Genomic DNA, 21,041 nt, shown 5'->3' with positions numbered 1-21,041 from the left:
ATACATAAAATCCTAACATTTATTAATTAGGATCAATAAAAATGAGACAAGTAATGTATCTCCTTTCCATAAATGTTCCTTTTTATACAATTTATTTATATGTCGAAGTAATTATTAACAGATTTAATTATAAAGTTAATTTTTTAATCAACATTGATTTTCACTTGCAAGAGTTTCTATTTCATTAATTTCTTTTGGACAATTTCTTGATAATACTAAAGGTCCGTTTTCTCTAATTAAAACATCGTCTTCAATTCGTATTCCTAACCCATGGAAATTTGATGGCGCCAAGGGATTTTTAGGATTAATATATACACCTGCAAAAATATATATGTTAAATTATACATATATATACATGTATATCTACTGTCATATTATTTACCAGGTTCGATAGTTATAATCATTCCAGGTTGTATCGGAACATTGGTAGATATTTTGGCAGTATCATGTACATCCATTCCTAAATAGTGGCTAACGTGATGCGGACAATAACTAAACGCAGCTGATATTAATTTATCTCCAGATAAACTTTTAGGTATTAAGCCTATTTCTTGTAATCTTTTACTCAGGAGCAAACACATGTCATGAAATAATTGATCTAACGTTGGCATTTCTTTTACTTTTTTCAATAATTCTTTTTGTACATCTAATACAATTTCGTATAAAATTCTTTGCTCTGGTGTGAATTTACCATTGATAGGCCACGTTCTTGTAATATCAGACGTATAACCATGGTATTGACAACCTATAATAGATATTAAATTAAAAATCAAATATCTCTGAAGAACAGAAAATGATTAAAAAAATAATTATTCACCTGCATCCATTAATACCATATCTTCATTTTGAATAATTTGATTGTTGGAAATATAATGAATAATATTAGCATTGTTTCCTCCAGCTACAACAGGTGGATAAGCTAAAAATTCAGCACCATTTATACGACACTCGTAATCGACTATCGCAAATAGTTGATGTTCGCTCATTCCTGGTCTGGAAGCTTGGATAGTTTTTTTTATTGCCATAGAAGCTATATCACAACTTTTTTGCATCAAATTGATTTCGCTTCGCGATTTGATGGAACGTACTTTATGAAACAATCTCTTTGGAGAGATAAATTTTTTAGTACTACTTATTTTAATTAATTCATTTAACTTAGAGTGCAGTTCAGTCTGAAGTATATTAATATCATCGTACCAAATAATGCTATTTTTATGTTCGTTAATAAAACAACAAAAAAATCTCTCAAATTCTGTGACAGGAAGCGCTTTATTAACTCCGAACAAATCAGGAGCTGCTTCTACTCCAGTTCTTGGTCCTTCCCATAACTCAGAATGTTGATCCTTCTGATTCATAAATAAAATAGATGTAAAAGTATCTCCTACAGAGGTAATAACTAATATTGTGTTAGGTTCTTTGCAACCACAGAAATATAGAAAGTCTGTGTTCTGACGAAAAACGTATGGGATTTTATCAGACATGTATACTTTAGAAGACGATGGTATTATTACAAACTGTGATTTACATCGGTCATTTGTATTATTGTTCTCTATAATATTCTCAATTAATTTAGATCTCCTTTGTTTGTATTCATCACGGTGTATACCAGGAGTAATCTCTCCATCTTTTAAAAGATGAGGATGAGACATCGAAGTTGGTTGTCCATATCTTTGATGAAAAACTTTTTTCACGCATTCTTGATTTGGTAAATTACTTCTCAACCTTTTCACACACCGTAAAATCAAATTATTATTTTGTCTACCTGGATAAATAATTATTATTAAATTAAGTAGAAGAATTTAGAAAGAAAATCAATGTGAAGAATAATTGTCTTATTATATATGAAAAGATATTTGAAAACTATGATCTACCATCTTAATTTTCTTTTTAATAATATTGGATATTACTTCTCACCAAATTTAACGATTAAATTTTTAACAATTTCTCTCGACGTGCCGAACATAATTTTTTTACTATTTTTGTTATTTTTTTGTTGTCTTTTTTTTATTATCTCACTGCATAGAGTATTAATTTATTATTTGGTATGTACATTCAGAATACATAAATGACGAAACTTACGAAATGTACTACCAGATAGTGTCTCGATCACTTCGTGTACTTTGCATAATAATAAGTAAAAATAATGATATCTAGTGTTTATCTTTTAGATGGTAGATATTTAAATAATAGATAATTATATTATTGTTATTTTTACGATTTTTGTTTCCCTATGAATTTAATAGGAAAGATATTGATTTACAAAGAATCTGACAAATAATTGTAATCATCACAAGCGTCTAAATATAATTCTATTATTATTTTTATTAAATAATGATTAAATTCAATTAATTTGGCTAATAAAATCATACAAACAAATATTTATGTGAACACAATCAATGTATTTCATTATTTTTATCTGATTTATTGATAATGCAGATTCAATGTTCCAAGTAATTATTATGCAAATTCGCCAGATGGCGGATAGATCGAAATGTTGATAAAGAAGATAGCACTGATGGTAAAAAAGATTAGAAAATAATTATTCAAATGATAGATCAAATTTTTTTAATCGCATAGAAGAAAGAAAAACAACAAAACAAAAGTTTTTCAAATGATATTATAAAAATACTTATAATAATACAGAAATTTTTAAATAGTTATCGTTCATGCGTAACAAAAGTTGTGGTCCGGGTCGTAAGGTGCAATTCCTTGAAGGAATTGTTTAGCATTAAAAAGTTGGCATAGAACCTCAACAGCTGAAAAAAATGACTTATTCATTTTCATTCAAAAAATTCAAAATTTTATTCAAAAATTCAACTTTTTAATGCTGAATTGTTTTTATTACGAGAGCATTCCGATTGTCTTGCATTAGAAGAAAAATAAAGAGAGAAAGAGAGATTATGTCAAACGTTCTCGCATGATCGGATACACTAGGCGGATCTTGGATTATCAGAGATTCGCAGGAACCTTTTGTCTATTGTAAATGATTGCGCGTTGGTATTGGTGGTGAACCACAGGTTGACGAATGATTGTCACGCGTTACGATAAAAGTGACAATTATTTATGACATCATCGCGTGGGTTGCGAATTGAAGTACCTATAAATCAAATTATACAATCATGATAATATTTTTATCCAATATTATTTCATAAAGAATATTTTTATCGCGATAAGATATATATAAAAAAAAATGTATATGAGATTGATCATTCATTTTCTATCATTCTGAGAGAAAGATCGATAGATCATAGATGCATAGATCGTCTTAACATGTTCCATGACAGTTGGTTGGGTGTTAATGTCGTTCGCATAACTCGCTCACGGAAATGGCGAGTATATTGAATGCGTGGCGAGGTTACTCAAAGCGATGTCATTGTTAACGCTTGGTAAATGTTACAAGACACACGTTGCAGCCTTAAAGAGAGCATTTTCTTGGGTGTGGTTATACCCTGTCTTGGTGGTGAGTGTAGTACAAAGGTGGGGCATGATCGAGTGCCAATGCAGTCTCTACTCCTATAAATTCGACGATCTACGTAAGTGAAACTTGTAATGCAGTTCTCGACTTCGTTTGAAACAGACGTTATAGAGATCCTTGCTTTTTAGAGTTTTGTGCTAAAGCTTGAACGTTTGAGGAACGATGATCCAATATCTTGTAAGTAGACAATTAAATTCTATATATTATATAAAAAAAAAAGAATTACTTTTTCTTAACATTTATCATATTTTTAGGTAATCTTTTGTGGAATGGTAAGCGTGGCCCTTTGTGCTCCACAATGGTATGGACCACATGCCGGTTATGGTGGGCATGCTGCACCAGCACCTCTTGGTCCTGATGGTCGTGTGGTAGACACACCTGAAGTAGCCCAATTGAAGGCTGCTCATTTGTCAGCTTTAGCCGAAGCCAATGCACGTGCACCGAAAGGACCTGGTGGACCGGTACCTGGACCATACGCACCTGGAGCACCTGCTGGTTATGCACCTCACTACAGGTTTATTAATTAATAATATAAAATAAATTGTGACGAGATATTGTTATTGATTATAAACAATATATGAATATTCGTTCATTTAATTGTTCTTTTAACAGTGGTCCACCAGCACCACTGGGACCCGATGGTCGCGTAGTTGACACACCCGAGGTTCAACAAGCCAAGTCGGTTCATTTCTCTCTTTACAATGCGGAAGCTCAACGTGTACCAGCTGGTCCAGCTGATCCAGTTGCATCTGGTGCTTATGATCCATCATGGAATAATAATGGCGCTTGGAATCAAGGATCCTGGAATCCTGGAAACAATTATTACTAAAAGGATTTATTTCTTTAATTTTTCCATTTACGGATTACGTTCGTTCGACTCCAATCAATTTAAGAGATGCACACCCACTGGTATCTTTTAAAATCTACCTCGATAATATTCGATTTTCGTATCTACCTCGTCCAAGACTAATCATAAGAAGAAGAAGAAGAATAAGATGATGAAGAAATTATATGTGCTCTTCGTTCCGACTGATTTCAACGATTTTCAACTACCTCTTATCATTTATCCGGACGAACGAGCAATATTCCTTCTATTCATAGATCTCTGGTTTTTTTTTCTATCTGTCTGTCTCTATCTCTCACTCTCTATCCCTTATTTCTTTCTTTTTTATTGTGTCATTAATGTTATATTATCATACCACATTTCGAGCGATCAATTGTCAATTTTTTATGTGTATGGTGCTATTAAATATATTATATTATATACATATATACATATATATAACATATATATGCGTAAATGGTACGAATAATCTAGTTATGAATAATTCAATGATAATAACTGTAAATCGAACGAGTTCTCATCATCACAAGGAAATCATTTTCAAGGTGATCATATTAATAATCCTGTTCTTCTAAACTAGTTTTTCAGTTGTTTTGAATTACTTCGTAGTGATCTTATTCGATTCATTTTACGTTCATTGACGCCGAGGAAAAGTAAGTTCCTTGCACGAAGGACGTCTCGTATAGATCGTATATAGATCTATTGATCTAGCACGTGCTATTAGATTAACACGCTACCGACAAGATTTCGATCGAACCGACAATACAGTAGTGTCATTAACGTCGTGTTACTTTTTGATTTATCGTTCTTGATTTATCGTTCGATAACGAGTACCACTATCGTAGTTGCATTCTTTCGTGACTTTGTATTTGAATTTTATTTCATGAATATATTATTTATACGATCTTATGATTTACCGTTAATTCTTATTATTTAATTTTTCTTTTTTTTTTTTCAATAAGATTATGATATTAATTTAAAACAAGTACGACGAAGATATCAAATTTAAGTTTCTTAATTATTTTGCAACTCTTTTGATATATGGTTTTATTTTTTCTTTTCTAATATTTTTATACACGAATTAAAGTATTATCGTAAAATTAAATAACTGATAAATATTATTATAGTATTGAAAATTTCTTTTTTAGCATTCATTATCTTCCCTCGACGTTGATACTTTTCAAAGCCTTTGGCTATTTTATTATATTTATGTATACATGTATATACAGCCGTTATAAATATATATATATACGCATGTTTCATAAAACATTAATCGTCAAGATCAATGATTGAAAAGGATTCAAAATATAAGTTTATTTTATTAATCAAAATCTACAATAAGTACTATATACAATTGTTTGCAAAAGTTTTGATTAGGATCGTCCGAGTTCTTGTCAAACTATTACAGACAAAAAGAGAGAGAGAGAGAGAGAGACAGACAGACAGACAGACAGACAGAGTGAAAAAGAGAGAAAAGACGACGGAAAAATCAGGTACATAATCGTCTATATCGAATTAACCATCATCATTCTCTTCTTTCTTTCTAATCAATATCTTAAGAAAAATAAAAAAAAAAACAAAAGGAAAAGAACGAGAAAAAGAGACATAAGTACGAATATTATTAATCTTACAATTAGACGATTTAAAAAAAAAAAAAAAAAAAAAAAGGAATAAAAAACCATAGGATAAATTTGAAAAATCTAACTACCATACTATACACGAAGGATGTTATTGTAAATCATATTTTGTTTGTTTTTTTTTCTTTTTTTTTTAATAATAATTACTCTCCTCACGATGAGAGACCATAGCAAGCGCGCGCGCGCGTGCTTTCATGTGAGCAGCACGAGCTCTCGCAACTTCCGGTGTATCCATGACACGTCCATCAGGTCCAATGGGTGCTAGTGGTCCTCGATATCCTATTGGAGATATCGTTGCATAATTAACTCGAACAGGTGACAGGTAAATTAGATTTCTATGGTCATCGTAATCGGTCAATTGGTACTGGGCCGTTACTGCGGAAGCCGCAGCTGCGGCCAGTTTTGAGGTTGTTCGCGCATGCGCTGCCAAATGTGCAGCTTTTGCTTGAGCCACCTAATTTTGCCAACAGATTTAATTATTATTAGTTAGTAATCAATTTTTGTATGGATTAATGATGATTAAATATTAACACTAGATTTACGGATGTTCTGTTCGTTATTTTTTCATGACTTACAAAACATTGTTTGAAGGATGCGGTAGAGAGGAGGAATTAATATCTACGTATATTTCATTTTTTTTTTTAAATAATATTTAAGTTTATAACGAGTGAAATTGGCTCAGTCCGTAAATCTAGTGTTAAAATATAAATTTTTGGTTGAAAGTTATCGGAATGATTGTTATTATTAGAATTTTATATTTATTAAAGTAACGTTGCTATGTTGTAATTTGAAAATTAGTATGTGTAAGAGAATATAGAAAATTTAGATTTATATATATAATTTTTGTTCAAAATAATAACTTTAAGTTATTATTATAAATGTGGGCGTGACATCGCGTGTCATATTGAAAAATCTCTTTTAAACAGTTTATAATACTCGTTGCAATGAATATATTTTGAAAAATTCAATTGAAATTTTTACCTCAGGGGTGTCAACAACACGACCATCTGGCGAAAGCGGAGCAATCGTTCGAGTTCTTGTCTTAATGGTTATTGGTGCAATAATCGGTGGTACCATCGTTGGTCTCATCATCCTGTCGGAATAATCGTTACGTTTGATTTCTCTAATCCTTGACAAAGCTTCCGCGTGTGCCGCCATATGTGCGTTACGTGCTCGTACAACTTCCGGAGTTTCGAGTACCCTACCATCTTTCGATAGGGGTGCTGGGGGTCCACGATATTCGTAGAAGGGTGCCCACATGTACTTAGCCTCGGTGCTCGCCATTACGAGCAACACGGTTAGTACTATCTGGAACAAAATTCACCCGATCATTTCTTAACATTTTCTTTTTTTGTCCTTGATAATAATAATACACTTCACTTTGGTGTTTTTACCGAACTTGGTTGGCCCAAAAAAAAAAAAGAAAAGAAAATAATTAAATAGAAATTTAAAATATACAAAATAAAATTAATCGAAGTAAAAATAAAATGATTGAAGAGAGAGATATAGATAGAGAAAGAGAAAAAGAAAAAGAAAAAGAAGGGAGAAGAATAAAATTATTTTTTAGGATCAAAGAAACTTTCGTAGAAAAACTTTCTTCTCGATATATATATATATATATGTATGATATGTATATATGTATATATATCTTCGATAAATTCTCGCATAATATTTTTCAAAATCACTTTTTATTTTCGGATCACTTACAAGTAATGTCATCGTTGTGATGCTGAGACACCACCGGTAACAAAACGGACGTCTTAGAAGGGAGTGCGCCAAGGCGTTCAGTCGATCACGCTTTTATAGGATCTTGCACCACCCTAAGAACATTCCCGTGGTGTCTGTTAACACTTTAGAAGAAGAGGGAAGGTTCTAATCAGAGATCATAACCAAGTATTAGTTATTTTATTTATCGATCCTGACCAAACAGGCTCATCCTACAATTTTCTTCCTTTTTTCTTTTCTTTTTTTTAACATTTGAAATATATCCTTCATTTTAGACAAAAATCGAGTATTAAATGTTAATCGGGAATGATTTTAATTTACGAATTGATACGAAATAATTATTTTTCTAATTTTTCTTTTTCTTTTTTTCGTATTATCTTATTGGAGTTAATTTCGTCCTTCAAAAACGGTATCACTTATTTTTTTTCCTTTGCTATTTTAGCTTGAAAAATATATAACAACAACAAAAATCCTTTCACATTATCATTTTCATCGTTTGCGGTGCAACGTCGGAGATATTCGCAACAATGATCCTTGTAAAAACATCCGAGAGATTAGATTCCAACATGTTAGGTGATAATAATCTTATGGGAAAATATCTCGAGGCAATCTCTAAGCAACGTTATTTACAATACGTTACTACTTTTCAAATTAATACAATTCTTTTGACTATAATATAGTTTGTAATTTAAAAAAATTCTTTTTTGTTTCACTCGTGATCTATAAAAAAAACAAAAACAATATATACATAATAAAAAATAATTTAATAGACGTATTTTAGATAACGTTATATATATTCTATCGTTTATTTATTATATATATATAAATATAATTTAAATATAATTAGTAAAAGAATAATGATTAATTTAATCGACCAATAATTAAATTATCTAAAATCGATAACAGTATTATATATTATTATTATTATTATTATTATTAACCCTTTAATTATCCTTTCTTTTTTGGGATAAAGATGAAATAATCTTTTGGCCGTCAAGATAGATATTTTTCTTTTCCTCTTCTTCTTCTTCTTCTTCCCACACGCAATGATCAAACTTCATCGCTAGTTGTTCAACCGCAAAAGCACCAATGCAATCGTGCACCGTTGTAACCAAACTTTTCTTTGTGGTTTTCTAACACGGTACGATTCACGGACGACTAGTTTCGATCATAGATCCACCTTTGGTCCTTTCAAGGTGGTCCTCTTTCTACCGCAATTTACCGATCCCATATAAATTGTCACTCGCTTAACTATGAGAACTTGGGAAATACGAATTGTGGGAAGAAACAACCACCCCCCTCCCACTCTGTAACTTACAAATTTACGTTTTAAGTTATATTAAATTTGGGGGAGGAGAGAGTGGGGGTATCCAACTTTTCGTAATTTTCTTTGGTCACATTTAAGGAAACCAAAATTATTATTAATTTTAATAACAATTGTTAAGCATATCAATACATAAATATTTTAACGAAGTTTTGTCATTTTTTCGTTTGGTAGAATTTATTACATGGTTGAGCTGTATAAGGGCCCCCATAAATCACGGGTTAGATAATATTACATTAAATCGTTCGAAACATTCGTGCAAATTTTGAAGAAATTTTGTAAAGTAAACGTTTAAAAATATTTCAATATATAATATAATATATATATATATATATGTTTATAATAAATTGGCACGAACTTTCCGGATACTTTACACTTAGCAATACTTAGGTAATGCGATAGAAGGAAGTTGACACCTTGCTTAGTTAACAAAAAGAGATATATATTGATAGAGATAAATAGAGATAGTTATTGCGCAAAAGTTTCGTACCAGTTTATATCTCAAATAGATCAAGACGTTGGACCACTCGTCAATTCGACCTGAGTTAACTGCTATTTGGTTCAATCGGCCGTACGAATATTTCGAATACGTCGAATGCATGTTCAAAATAATTGTTTAGGACAGTTATGATATCTAGGATTTCATTTCTTAACCAGTTAACCGTGTGTTGTTCGATTATTTTGTGAAAAATTTCTTGCAAAACATTTTAGTGATCATAAATAATATTTTGTCGAATGTGTAGTATACGCGATTATAAAATAACAATTAATTAACATTTAATTAATTATAATTTCTATTTTTTTATAGGAATTATAATTTATATATTTAATTATAATCCGTTGTTATATATATATATTATTATTATTATTTGATAGAATAATTAATTCATATAGGAATTTAGTTTAAAGGGCAAACAAAAATGTTCGTAATGCGCTCGTATATTTTTTATTTGTGAAATTTTGAAGAAAAACATCTCTTTACCCTAATTCCCTGTCCATAGTCCTGTAGCCGTTCAAGGTCTAATTCCAATTGAAGAACGCCCACATCCCAGATAGACAGAAAGACAGACACACCCATATTCCAATAAAAATTGCCACAGGACAGGACAAGAAAGGATGCAAAATACAAAATAAAAAACGCAAAACACCGTTCCCTTTCCTTGTCGCCTGTCCTGTAAATAAATTTCATCTATCGCAATGTGGAATTATTTTCAAATGAATATTTTTTTTTTCTTTTTTAATTTCGCGACCATCTTCAAACATTCTAAATTCTTTTCAATTTATAAATATTTCATCGTTCTTATTACAATTTTAATCAAACATAATTAATACAAGATAATTTCTTTTTTTGGTTAATTAATTTAATTATTAATATTTGTGGATTCGTGTAAATCAATATATATAATTATCTTTCATTATTTTTATTGTTAAATTTTATAAAAGTACATAAAATCTCTTGTTTCGTAATATCACGATCGAAATTTCAAGGCTATTTCTGTAAATTCATTTCGACTGTGAAATTCGTAGACGTGACGATACGAAAAAAAAAAAAAAGAAATAAAAAATAAAATAAACGAGACACACACCAACGTCCCTGGAATAACGTTCTTATTAACTAGATCGCAAAAACGTTTTTTATTATCTTCGTAGTATTGAATTCGCAACGATCCACGTGTGAATCGAATGTAGGTTGGCCTGTGGTTTACGTGTAAAACTTAAAACGAATAAAAATGTATGATTTTTTAATATAATACCTTACGTCGGTCACACATACTTATACAAATACTACGCACATACACACACATAACAAACAGACACATACGACGTGTACGAATTGTAACGCAGAATACTATGACTTACCTACTCGTCGTAAAACTTCAGTTTAATTATTCGACTTTTTTTTTTAAATCGTATTTAGAAAAAAAAGAAGAAGAAAAAAAGATAAAAAATGAAAGATAAAAATAAAAAAAAAAGGGAAACAAAGTAGGATTTGATTTTTCTTGTAAAAGTCTTCCAACAGTCTTTTTATTCTATCACGTTTAAAAAATTAGTAGTATCGTGTGTTAGGACAAATCAATTTAGATTATTAATTTACAATGATATTTGGAATAATCGTAACGAATGAAATAACGTTTTATGATCTAAATTATTTCGATATGTATTATGTACAAATTTCGCATTCGATTTTATACGTCAGTATCAATAAGATCCTGAGACGTATTGTGGCTGTTGATAATTTTGTGACGATTGAAATCCATGATCTGGTTGGAAGGATTTAGGAAATGATGAGTGCTGTGGTCCAAATGATCTAGCTGGTTCACTTGGATACGAAGGGCCGAATTGTGACGTAGGTGAGTTGTAATTTATTGGTGATGGGCCAGCAGCATGAGCATCTTGGTAAACTGCACAACATAAAGAATAGAAATTTAAAAATAACATTATGTTATCCTTTTAACTAACACAAAACATTTTTACAATATTTTCTATATTATCCAAATAAATATTATTAATTTATATTCAATATTTAACAATTCGTACGTTGTGCGTTTATTGGTCAAGTTAATTGTTAGATGATTGGACGTAGTCAAGATTTATGATTTTCTCCTTGCTGAGTGTCAAAGATCAAATAAACTCATAAAATAAAAAAAAAACAATGTTGGCTACTCGATTCTAATGACGTAACTGTTTAGAAACGCGAGCAAGTATTCATATAATTGCAGTGTTCGCGTTCTAACGGTACTGTCAAACCGTCTGACCTTTAAATCAATTAATTATTGAATCTGATCACACCGATATATATCTTTAGATATTTTTTTATTTATCTTATATTGTGAAGGCCACTTGATGGAATTTTCAAAATTATCATACCTCGAATTGGGGGATCTATAAAATCTAATTTTTAGTGATCAGAATAATCGGTTTTAGTATAGACTATTAATAAGAATTGATCTGATTTAAAAAGTAGATACTTCAAACCGAAATTTCGTGTCATTATTTATTACATTTTTAGTTCAAATTGTTCTAAAAATCATTCTAGTTCTTTAAATCAGAACAATAAGAGATTATCTTAGGCAAGAAACCATCGATCGATCCTATAGAAAACGAACATTCGAATTAAAAATGAATTTCAAATTGTCATATGATATTTATTGAGATCTGGTTTACCTAAAAAAAAAAAACGAATGAAGTATTTAGGATAGGTAAGGTATAAGTTTAACGTGGGTTTGGTAGAAGCGCGACTCACCTTGACCTTGAGATCCAGGAAACTCCCTAGCAGCGGTAGCACTGTACTTGTAGGCCCTGGCCTCGGCATCGGCGAGTTCAGCGAGTCTGGCTGCCTTGAGGGCAGCGACCTCGGGCGTGTCCAAAACGGTGCCGTCTTCGGCGAGAGGGGCAGGAATGAAAGTTGCTTTCGCGGGTGAAACGAAGTTATTTTTCTGGTTAACGAAATTAGGTCGCGGTTGTTCGTATTGTGTAGTTTGTTGATAACTAGCAGGATTAACGGAAGGTACAGGATTGTATTGAGATGGTATAGGAGATGGTAACGGATTGTTTTGATAAGAAATAGGTTGTTGGTAAGCCGGTTGGGGTTGTTGATAAGTCGGTTGATAAGTTTGTTGTCTGTATAAAGGAGCAGACGGTTGTTGAACATTAGAAGGATAACTGTTGTAGGATTGCGGTAAGGGTGATGGTGATCTAGGATTAGGAGAATCGTTAAAGTTTGCTTTTTGATTCTTGCTCTCTTCAACAGCTCTGGCTGCTGCTTTGGCAAATTCGGCAAAGTGTGCAGCCTTAGCTTGAGCTACCTCGGGGGTATCGATAACGTTCCCATCTTGACCAACCGGTGCTGGTGGTGCAAATCTTGGCGGTGCTCGTTGTGCTTCTAATTGGGGTTCGGCATAAGACGACGACGGTTGTCCTATGTAACCGGCCTTGCAGCTGCTAGCGATCAAAGCTAGTACGACGAGTATCTGTAATGAGTATCAAGTGAGTAACTTGATAGTTGGATTTTGATGTGGCAGCATCAAATGGCTTTCTCGTGAGCGTAGTGACCCGAATCTATATATCGATTTAACCTTTCACTTTCCTTTGTTCCTGGGTAGACGACGGCCATGAGTTGGCACAAACGGATAGGTCGATTCTCAAGGCATCGAGGATACTCACCGAGACTTGCATGACGACCTGTGATAGTAGTTGTGGTAGGGGAGTGTGAAGTCCTTCCTTTTTCCCTTTTCCTTCTTTCTTCTTCTTCTCCAAAGCGCTGCTGGTATGACCAGTACTCGCTTATTACTTTACTACAACTGGTGGTGGTGGTGGTGGTGCTGTTGCTGGAGGTGTTGCTGCTGCTCCTCCTACCACATACAACTCCTCCGTTCCTCGGTTGACCGTTTTGTGTTCCTGGAGAACGGTCGGACGGTATCATTTATAGCTCGAGATCAACCGCCCCCTCTCGGACAAAAGTAATCTACTTGGAGGGAGCCAAAGGTGATCGGGCTAAGCCCACCGCTCCTTGCAGGGAACTTCGACTCAACCGTGAGATAGAAAAAAGGGAGAGTACTTGAGTGTTCATCGATGCACCACCTTTCCTAACTCTGCCCTTGACATTTAAATGGAGTTCCTGCTCTTTCATCGGAAATCCATACTTTATCTTATCATCATACCAGGAAACCCTTTATCTTACTTTGATTAATGACAGAAATTAATGCTCGGACTACAAAATACGTGATGATAACTATGATTTATTCGTTCCCAATATCTTCAAATAATTTCGATCAATCTTTTTCATTTTCAAAAGCTATCACATCCAATTTGTATTCCAATTGATCCTAATTGTAAATGACATGACAATTAATTTTTGTTTGCTCAGTTTCGTGGTTAGAAATTGATAAAAATTATACATATCAATCTTGTCGAATAGAAATTTCGAAAATGATCTTTTGAAATCGTGACCGACCGCGCCTGGTGTATCCAGTTGGTTGGTCCAGTTATATTATTGTAACAGTCATTAATTTATTAATACGACAAGCGTGGATCGCGTTGTTACCGCTGTATGTCGGTTCGATCGAAAGGATCTATCAATGATAATTGCTTTCCCTTACATTGGGTATTGTTAAGTTTGCTACAACCTGTCGACAAATAGTTCTTGACACTGTTGAAAGCTACAGCTGCTGCTATTACTACCGTGCCCCTATCTCAAATGGCCCGTGACATAGAGCAAAGCAATCATGTAAGAAATAAAAGAATAGGAAATATTTGATTACATTATGAACCTACGTCACGCAAGATTTTTATTGGCTTATTTTAAATGATCATCATTTTAATAATTCGACTAAAATGTTCCAATCAGTTATGTCACATAACGAATTGTTCTTTTACTTTTCTCTTTTTTTTTTTTATATTCCAACGAGATTATGATTTTACGTCGAGTATTTTAATCGATTGGTATCGGAAAGACTAAGGTTTTTTTTTGGAATCTAAGATACCACCTACGCGGTGTGAAATATTTTCAATCGAGAACATACACGGATCTCTCAAATAAATGTTAGAAGAAGGTTCCTTTCTATTATTCTATTGTTGTTCGCAACGAATGATAACTATTGTAAGTGAATTTTTAAGATACATTATATAAATATTTCCCAAACTATCTATAAAAAGATTAGATCGAAGATAGAAATATGAAAGATCGTGAAAAAGAATTATATAGAATGTAATTAATATTATTTCTTATCAATGGGGACCAATATTTGAAATATAAATATAATGATTCAAAGATATTTTTCAAATTAATTGAAATATGTATTAAAGTAAAAGATGAATGTATAGATATTACAAATGAAAGATATATTACAAAAAAGAGTCAGAGAAATGATGGATAATTGTCATTTATTTACATTTTAATAAGGTAGACACAATGGAGTAAGAAAATCGCAGTCAGACGTGAAATCATTTTGTTGTGGGGAGCGAGTGGTTAGTGTGGGGTCATTGGGTTCAATGGAATTTCGCGTATACAACTGGTGAGGAAGATACGACTATGGGAAAATCAGCGGCAGCTGATTTGACAGCTTCCTGAGCCAATCCCAGCCTTTCGTTGGCCTGAGCAGCAGCATGTTCGGCCTTGGCGACAGCAACTTCCGGGGTGTCAACGACGCGTCCATCGATACCGATAGGTGCACCTGATACGATTTTAGTTGCTGGTGCAATGATGGGTACTGCCCCAGCAGCAATAACAGGAGTAGCAATGGAAGCACCGTAAGTTGCAGGGACAATAACTTCAGCCGATTTGACTGCTTCGTTAGCTAGATTGATCCTTTCGTTGATGTGAGCTGCAGCGTGTTCGGCTTTAGCTACGGCAACTTCTGGGGTGTCAACAACTCGTCCGTCTATTCCGATTGGTGCTCCGGGTACTAATCTCGCATAGGCGATTGGTGCTGGATGAACACCGTACAAGAATCCAGGATTACCAACGGCAACAGCCAAGATGGCGGAGAAAGCGATCTAAATTTCAATGATTAAATGTTAACTATTGTGATTCATTTCGATTGTACATTCTAATGGGGTTAACAACATATTTTAGGCTTATTGTTAGATCGTTCATTTTTTAATAGATAATATAATACGTCCCGTTATAACCTGACGAATAATACTCACGAGGAATTTCATGATGAAAAATATTGACGATGCTCGAGTTCCTTAGCGCTGCTGAAGAGAACAGTACTCGCCAAAGTACCTTCGTTTTGTGTTGTCCATCTACCTTCGCAACCCGGTTTTATATACCCCTAAGGGGAAAAAGTCTTCTACAAGGCACGCTAAACCAGAAACAGGGGCACACGCCTCTGTTATGGAGTAAACGATCAAGAAATGCATGCCCTGCCCAATAAAACTCGATACGCTTGACATTGACATTTCCTTTCGTCTCTCGTCTACGCCTAAGAACGAATTTGATCGCTTTTTTTTCTGGCTCTTTTTTTTAACACTACTACACACACACACATGGTCATTATTATTATTATTATTATTACTTCTTAATCCGTTCTCTTATATTTAGGATCAGAAATAAATGTCGTTGTGAATGTAATAGACGATTATTGGAATGATTAATATTTTCATTAGAACCTTGACGTTCATGGTCGTCGTCGTCGTCGTCTCATCAAATCACCGGAGAAATGAAAACGGGATCGTGTGTCTTCCCCGGCCTTGCTAAAAAACTTCTCAACCAAGAAGTTTTTCCCTAACGTTCATCCGCAGAACATAACGCCCATGTACCATGCTCGTTTTACAAGAAGCTTACCTTGCCTAGAGGTATGGTAAATGATAGATAGATACGCAGTGACTGGCGCAACATCATAACCAACTTACAAATAGATCTATATTTTTATTTTTCCATAAGAAATTGATCCTCATGTTGGGTGTTGTAGTCGATTAATTCGATGCTTCTCTTTTTAATCAATTTATTATTTATTTTCTTTTTAAGAAGTATAATCATACGTCTGTTATTTGTCTTTTTTTTTCGAAATAATCTTACCATTATTTTCAAATGACTTCGTTTAATTTTTCGTACAACGATTAATTTTACGATTAATTGTTGTATTTTATTTGACGTAAATCAAACGGAATGATACAATTATTGTGATATCGATAATCATTTAAATTCTACCTTGAGTATCGACGTATTAAGGCAAAACGAGTACATTCAGGACACGGGTATCAGAAAAAAGCTCATGTAAGTTGTTTTAACTTCGAAGCCGGATTTCAAAGCGAATAAACCTTGGTTGAGTAGTAGTATTGGGGATCGTCCTTGGCATCACAGAGTCACGACCAGTTTTATCTGTTCTTCTTTACTCCTTCGTATTTCGTATTCTTCCATCTTTCCTTTCGCATTTTTAGCGTTTGCAATAATCTATACTAAACGATCGAAAAAGCAATGGAAAAATAAATCGTAAACAACATGTGGGAAGAGTGTGTTGTTGTTATCGTGGTGTTGGTTATATTCGAGTTTGTTGCATATATAAATTCTTTCGCAAACTGTTAGTTTAGCGAATATCCTCTTAGGTGTTGAAACTCTCGGTGCATGTTTCGCGATCCAATCCAAGATGAAAGTAACATTTGTAAGTTTATAAGATTTTTCTTATTACGATAAAAAACGATTATTATATATTATTCAATTCTAACTTTCAAATGGATTATTTTTGTTTCAGTTGTCGTGTTTATTGTGTTATCTGTTTGTTAGTAAAAGTTCAGGCCAACCAACGAATAATATACTTCTTGGTTATCAGGATAGTTTAGGTCAATATAGTTTTGGTTATAGTACCCTTAATTCGGCCAGGTCAGAGGTCAAAACTGTAGACGGTGCAATACGTGGTGCATACAGTTACATAGATGATAATGGAATGATTCAAAGTACGGAATACGTTGCGGATAATGATGGTTTTCGTGTTGTCGCTACTAATCTTCCACAAGCTCCACTTCCGGTCGAGGATACTGCTGAAGTCATAGCTGCTCGGAAAGATCATTTAAATGCATTTCTAATAGCTGAACAAATGGCTGTAGATTCTGGATACGAAAATGTTAATGACAATTTAGAAGAGATCAATGTCGATGAGAAAGAAATCTTGACGAAAGATAATCAGGTTTTTTTTTATGTTTTCTCATTAATTATTATTTATATAGTTAAAATATATTACTAATTGCAGGTCAAATAAATATGAATTATTAATATATTTTTAATAATTATAATTATTTTACTTTTATAATAAATTCGGGAGTAAAAATAATATATTAATCGATAAATTTGTTCTTTTTTTTCATTAATTTAGGAAGTTAATAGAAAAGAAATCGGAAACGTTACGTCGTCGATAGATAACGATAAATCAACGAAGATAAATCCGATTCCAGTTCCTGTGTTTAAAATCATATTTGGAAATCAAATATTCGAGCCAACGGAAAAAACTATACCTGTCCATAAGGTTATAATATAAGCAGGGGAATAATATGTTTATTCGAAATATGAGAATAAATTAATTGGACCTTTCTCTTGTCTTACGTTTGATCGAATTCAGACAAGGAATGCATCAAGGATAACAAACAAACAAAAAACAAATATTAAGAAAAAATATATACGTACCTTCACTCGATCATTCTACTTTCGATGATAGTTTCAAGTTCATTCGTCGCGAATGAATTCCGGGTGTGATGATCGTTCAAGGCCGATCCGGAATGCATAACATTTCGTTTTTTAACATGGATTTCCATTCGATGTTTTTTACTTATGTTTAAATATAATTACTATACTACTACCACTACTATTACTATTTCGAATTAAAAAAGAAACGTTCGTAACATCTCGGGACTCGCCTTTTTTTGTTCTTTCTCTTTTGTTAACAGGATGATCAAAAAAGTTAACGGTGGATGGAATCTAGGAAACCACAAATTTCATAAATCAATCCAGAAAAAGATTTAACGTGAAAATTGAGAAGAATAATACTATTAGCAACAGCAACAATAAATTAACGCAATTTTTCTTCGATCTTTCGTAGCAATTTTCATTGGAATATTCATTTTCTATACCCATTTTCTAATTCAAATTTTGTCTACTCGATTATTATGATAGGTACGATTGTAAAATAATTTATGATACACACTATAGTAATGTGTACTTTTTTTCGATATCTGATGTATGATACAAAATAATAATAATAATAATAATAATAATGATAATAATAATAATAATAATAATAATAATAATAATAATAAAGAATGATATAAATAAAATACAAAAATTATATATTAAATAATTCTCTAGTTTTAACGTAATTTCTTTTCTCTCGTAATATAATATCAATAAGAATAATATACTATAATAAAATAATAATTATTATATATATAAAAATGTTATATATATATATATTAAAAAAAAAAAAAAAACGGAGCAAGGATTAAAAAGGAAAAGTTAGGTTAACGTATGATATAGATGACACCAACACACACTCTTTTACGATTACTTAAAGTTAATTAGTCGAATTCAATTTATATATCACAATAATAATGATAATAATGATAATAACGTGCTTGGACAAGAGATCACATATCACTGATAAATACACGTAGATATGTTTGTATTTATGTATCTATGCATGTATGTATGTACGTATGTATGTATGTATGTATGCATGCACGCACGTAAGTATGCAAGTATGTATGTTGTGTATGTGTCTGTGTGTGTGTGTATATGTACTTACGAATAAATCACGAGCGAATAAAATTTATTCATTTATCTCTCTTTTTTGTATGATTTTTCTACTTTTTTTTTTCATTTCTTCTTAAATACGTGTTAATTTTTGTTTGTTTACCTTTTATTTCTATTATCGCGCATTTCTTCATCGCTTTAAAACTCTCGCTTACTTTTTTTTCTTCTTTTTCTTTTCGTTAAAAACGATATTTGCGATATGAGAAAAACAAAACCAGTCATTGTGTAATACTAATCATTATAATTCTAAAATTATATTGTTTAAACTATGACGCGCGATAGCAGTAATAATAATAATAATAATAATAATAATAATAATAATAATAATAATAATAATCAAAATAATAATAATAATAATAATGACAGTAATCAATAATAATAATGATGATGATAACAATAATAATAATAATAATAATTAATGATAATATATAAATAATGATAATAAATAATAATAATTATTATTAAATATGTTACGACAATCTGAGAGATTAATATTTTGTTATAATATCTTTTCTTCTATCATTTCTTGCACAGATCGGCATTTTTTTCCTATACATAACACTCTTCACACATATAATAATATACTTTATATATATGTATATATATATACATACATACACATATATGTATATATATATTTAAATCAAAAAAAATTTAATATGTATATTTTTATAATATTTATATATGTAATATATAATATATTATAATTGTTTCTCTAACACGCCAACGCATAAAACCTTCCTTCCTCTTTCTTCTTCTTATTCTTATTCTTATTCTTCTCTGAATATAATTAATTACATTAGAGACAATTTTTCTTTTTCAATTTATTTTCTTTTACTTTTTCTTCCCCCTCTAAAATCATCTTCAAATTATTTTCTTTTCGGCACATGGCACATGGCACGATATTCCCGTTTTAAATATTATCCAAACGAGTGTTTACGTATTTATAGCCTGATCCACCACCTTTTTTCAAAAACTATCGACGATTAGAGAGTAGGGAATTTTAATTCGTACTAATTGAAACAGTATAACGCATCGCGATGCGTATCACACATATTGTGCTGTTTCTTAAGAGAGAAACCTCTTTTTCTTTTTTTTTCTTTCTTTTTTCTTTTCTTCTCTTTTTACTTCTCATTCTTATCGTTATTACTTTATTATTTTTCATCATTATTATTACACTTTTTATTATTTTTCTTATTATTATTATTATTATTATTATTATTTTTCTTATTATTATTATTATTATTATTATTATTATTATTATATGATACAATACACGCTTTTACGTGTACACCGCATCACCCGTTTTTATCTCGAGATAACATACACAAGAAATTACGGGGAAGTACTACCTTTTTTCTTTACCTTTTTTTCTTTTCTTTTAAATTATTTATTTATAGGTTTAACCTACTTTTTATATCATATATATATATATATATATATTATATATATATTTTGTTTATCTTGTTTGTTTGTTTGTTTAACATTGGTTGAAGAATACGACCGAGCCCTTAGGAAGAATACTCGCTCCATATGGTCGATCATTCATATTCCAAATTTATGTATTTGTATATATATATATATGTATGTATATATCATGTATATTATGCGAAAAAATCCCTGTGCGGATGAATTATGTATTTATATATATATTTTATGTATGTGTGTGTGTGTGTGTATGTGTTTCATTTTAATTTCTTCTTCTTTTATTCACTCCTACTTCTTCTTTACTTTTTTCGTATGAATACATATATACATATATATGTATATATATGTATATATATGTGTTCTTA

At 31.6% G+C, this 21,041-nt stretch overlaps 3 protein-coding genes and 1 long non-coding RNA gene across 4 annotated transcripts; 1 reads left to right on the top strand and 3 right to left on the bottom strand.

Annotated features, from left to right (window-relative positions):
* Nucleotides 1-58: 58 nt before the first annotated feature.
* On the bottom strand, nucleotides 59-1,963 carry LOC122525722 (xaa-Pro aminopeptidase 3-like). Its single transcript, XM_043648649.1, has 4 exons — nucleotides 1,915-1,963; nucleotides 818-1,762; nucleotides 383-745; nucleotides 59-317 (listed from the first exon to the last, which is right to left on the bottom strand). The coding sequence occupies exons 1-4, from the start codon at nucleotides 1,961-1,963 to the stop codon at nucleotides 148-150; spliced, it is 1,527 nt and encodes a 508-aa protein (XP_043504584.1). The 3' UTR covers nucleotides 59-147.
* Nucleotides 1,964-3,244: 1,281 nt separating this feature from the next.
* LOC122525349 (pupal cuticle protein-like) lies at nucleotides 3,245-5,224 on the top strand. Its single transcript, XM_043648077.1, has 4 exons — nucleotides 3,245-3,533; nucleotides 3,604-3,652; nucleotides 3,730-3,989; nucleotides 4,088-5,224. The coding sequence occupies exons 2-4, from the start codon at nucleotides 3,638-3,640 to the stop codon at nucleotides 4,302-4,304; spliced, it is 492 nt and encodes a 163-aa protein (XP_043504012.1). The 5' UTR covers nucleotides 3,245-3,533; nucleotides 3,604-3,637; the 3' UTR covers nucleotides 4,305-5,224.
* Nucleotides 5,225-5,950: 726 nt separating this feature from the next.
* Nucleotides 5,951-16,491, bottom strand: LOC122525721. Its single transcript, XM_043648648.1, has 8 exons — nucleotides 15,654-16,491; nucleotides 14,997-15,500; nucleotides 13,170-13,286; nucleotides 12,250-12,976; nucleotides 11,208-11,407; nucleotides 7,664-7,753; nucleotides 6,938-7,264; nucleotides 5,951-6,410 (listed from the first exon to the last, which is right to left on the bottom strand). Exons 1-8 carry the CDS (start codon nucleotides 15,663-15,665, stop codon nucleotides 6,090-6,092), a joined length of 2,298 nt encoding a protein of 765 aa, XP_043504583.1. The 5' UTR covers nucleotides 15,666-16,491; the 3' UTR covers nucleotides 5,951-6,089.
* Nucleotides 16,492-17,188: 697 nt separating this feature from the next.
* LOC122525492 lies at nucleotides 17,189-18,683 on the bottom strand. Its single transcript, XR_006305806.1, has 2 exons — nucleotides 18,127-18,683; nucleotides 17,189-17,498 (listed from the first exon to the last, which is right to left on the bottom strand). It is a non-coding gene; the product is annotated as an uncharacterized LOC122525492 (long non-coding RNA).
* Nucleotides 18,684-21,041: the final 2,358 nt, after the last annotated feature.

The sequence above is a fragment of the Polistes fuscatus genome, unplaced genomic scaffold, assembly GCF_010416935.1.
Source record: "Polistes fuscatus isolate 324 unplaced genomic scaffold, CU_Pfus_HIC Scaffold9, whole genome shotgun sequence".
In the NCBI taxonomy this organism is placed as follows: Eukaryota; Metazoa; Arthropoda; class Insecta; order Hymenoptera; family Vespidae; genus Polistes; species Polistes fuscatus.
The sequence above is the reverse complement of the archived record's forward strand: the minus strand, read 5'-3'. Positions and strand labels throughout refer to the sequence as shown.